The following is a 2500-nucleotide window of genomic DNA, read 5'->3' on the forward strand; positions in this document are numbered from 1 at the left end:
CAAATGCATCGATGTTTATCATTGCACATCAGCGCTCCCAATTTTTTGGGGTGATTTTCCCCCCAATTTGCGAGGAACAAATGTATACACACGTTCTGACGACTTCGCCTTAAAGATGTATATAAAATTTCATCAACATGTATTCTTATGAGTTGTGGGATACTCAAACTACAGTTATAACTCAACAGTGAAAAGAAACCCGAAAAAAAATCCTATAGAGAATTCCAGAATTTCCAGATACAGAAAGGTAATATATCCACGTTAGAAAAACACTCCCAACTCATGGAATATATCAATAGACTAAAAGAGAAAGCATTTAATAGCATCACGACTACTTTTCAAATTCAAAGAACAAACTTTGTTAATCTTTATATTACAATGACTTTAAAACCGCGTGGAAATTTGTTATCATATTCCTCGAGAGCAACATCCTGAAAAAACTACCCACCTCTTTGGTTTGACACCTTTAGTTCAGTTGCCTATGAAATCCGAAGGGTATTTGAAGTTACTTTTATATATTTATTTGTAGTGGCACAAATACATATCAAATGCTGCTTGTAGCCATTACGCCAGTATCCACTTTCCTATATTAAAAAGCAGATTGGCTTACAGCCGTTCAATTACTGTGAAATTACATTAAACTTTAATCGGGATTTAACTTTTATGACGCGTACAGAAGATGCCTTGTCATGCAATTTTGAAAATTTAGGGACATTCTGTCCAATGTAGGGATATTTCAGCCTATTTCAAGGAAATTCCTGATCTACATTTGGGAGAGCCCTGATGCATATGTATGAGCATGTACGTGAGAAAGAAAAAAGTGGGAGGGGGATAGGGAAGTTTAAAAGTACATTTTCATGTCGTTCTTTTCATGTGACAAGCAGTGATGAAATGCCTATCCCACACATAGAGACTAAAACTGTTCTTTCATTACAGCCATGAAGTTCTTGCTGATTGCTTGTTTGGGAAGCCTCGTCTTCGCACAACAGGGACCGGCTGACCTGCAGGGTCCAGGGCCCTTCGTCAGGGACCTGAAAGCTGACGTGCTGAGAGGTATGCCAATGTGTATATAAATGCATATATATATATATATATATATATATATATATATACGCATATACCTATACATACACGCACATGTGTACATAGATAGGTAGATTGATTTCTATATTCATATATATTATCTTATACATACACGCACATATATATAGATTTGTATATTCATATATATGTATACATACATAAATACACACACACACACACTCACATATATATTTATATATACATATTTATGTTTGTGTGTGAATGATTACATATATATAAGAATATATATATATGAATGTATATATATACATATATATATATATATACATATATATGAATATATATATGTATGCATGCATACACAAACACACATATATATACATATATAAAAATGTATATATGTATGTGTGCGTGTATAAAAATGCATACATACACACAGATATAAACATATACATATATATATGTTTACATATATATGTAAGTGTGCATGTATGCATATACACACACCGTACTGCCGCGGTAGCGCTCTTGTCTAGCAATCTTGCTGACCTGTATTCGATTCACACGCACTGCCAGTGGATGGCAACCCCGGCCATTCCTCGCACACAGTCATAATTCAATTAAAGTAACAATAACATGTCACAGCAAACCCTTAACTATTATTATTACACACACGTTTATATATATATAATATAGATAATAGATATATATGTCAACACATATATGTATAGATATATATGTATATACGTATATATATAAAGTATATATATATAAATATATATGATATAGATATATATATGTATGCACAAATAATCATATATATATATATATATATATATATATATATATATATATATATATATATATATGTTTGCATGTATGTATTTATGTATATAATAAAAAGTATATGTATGGATAGATACAAATATATGTATAAATATACACATGTGTATATATATATATATATATATATATATATATATATATATATATATATATGTACATATATGTATATACATATATTGATATATTTCTGTATTGATACTGATGTATGTTCATATATATATTGATAAGGATATATATGTATATTAATGCATACACATATATATGTATGTGTATGTAGGAATGTATGCAAGTGTGTGTGTGTTCCTTTTAATTATTTCACCCTTTTTGTCTTCAACAGACTTCCCAGAACTTTGCTTCTCGTCAACAAACTTCCGACTCTTCCTGGAAAATCAGTCCTGGAGCTTGTTCCCCTTCTGCGGCAAAGCTGAATGCGTCAAGAGCGGCGCAGACTACATTGAGCGCGTCCATGACTGCGGTCCTCAGCCCAAGAATGGTGAGGCATGTACAATTGCCAACCTAGCTGAGCTTCAACGGAACGACACCATCCTCGAATACCCATCGTGCTGCCCCAAATACGTGTGCCCTGATGGAGTCACCCTTGAATATCCTA

General features: G+C 32.5%; 2 protein-coding genes across 2 annotated transcripts in view; one reads left to right on the top strand and one right to left on the bottom strand.

The window, feature by feature from the left end:
- The window catches only part of LOC113809564 (uncharacterized), a 54916-nt gene that overhangs the window by 12681 nt on the left and 39735 nt on the right, over nucleotides 1–2500 (bottom strand). The window lies entirely within an intron of this gene.
- The window catches only part of LOC113807643 (uncharacterized), a 3321-nt gene that overhangs the window by 638 nt on the left and 183 nt on the right, over nucleotides 1–2500 (top strand). The window contains exons 2-3 of the mRNA XM_070123494.1: nucleotides 937–1053; nucleotides 2228–2500. The exon at nucleotides 2228–2500 is cut by the window's right edge and continues 183 nt beyond it. Of these exons, the coding sequence (XP_069979595.1) occupies nucleotides 937–1053; nucleotides 2228–2500 (390 nt within the window). The remainder of the gene's footprint in view (nucleotides 1–936; nucleotides 1054–2227) is intronic.

This window comes from Penaeus vannamei, chromosome 7 (genome assembly GCF_042767895.1).
Source record: "Penaeus vannamei isolate JL-2024 chromosome 7, ASM4276789v1, whole genome shotgun sequence".
Taxonomy (NCBI): Eukaryota; Metazoa; Arthropoda; class Malacostraca; order Decapoda; family Penaeidae; genus Penaeus; species Penaeus vannamei.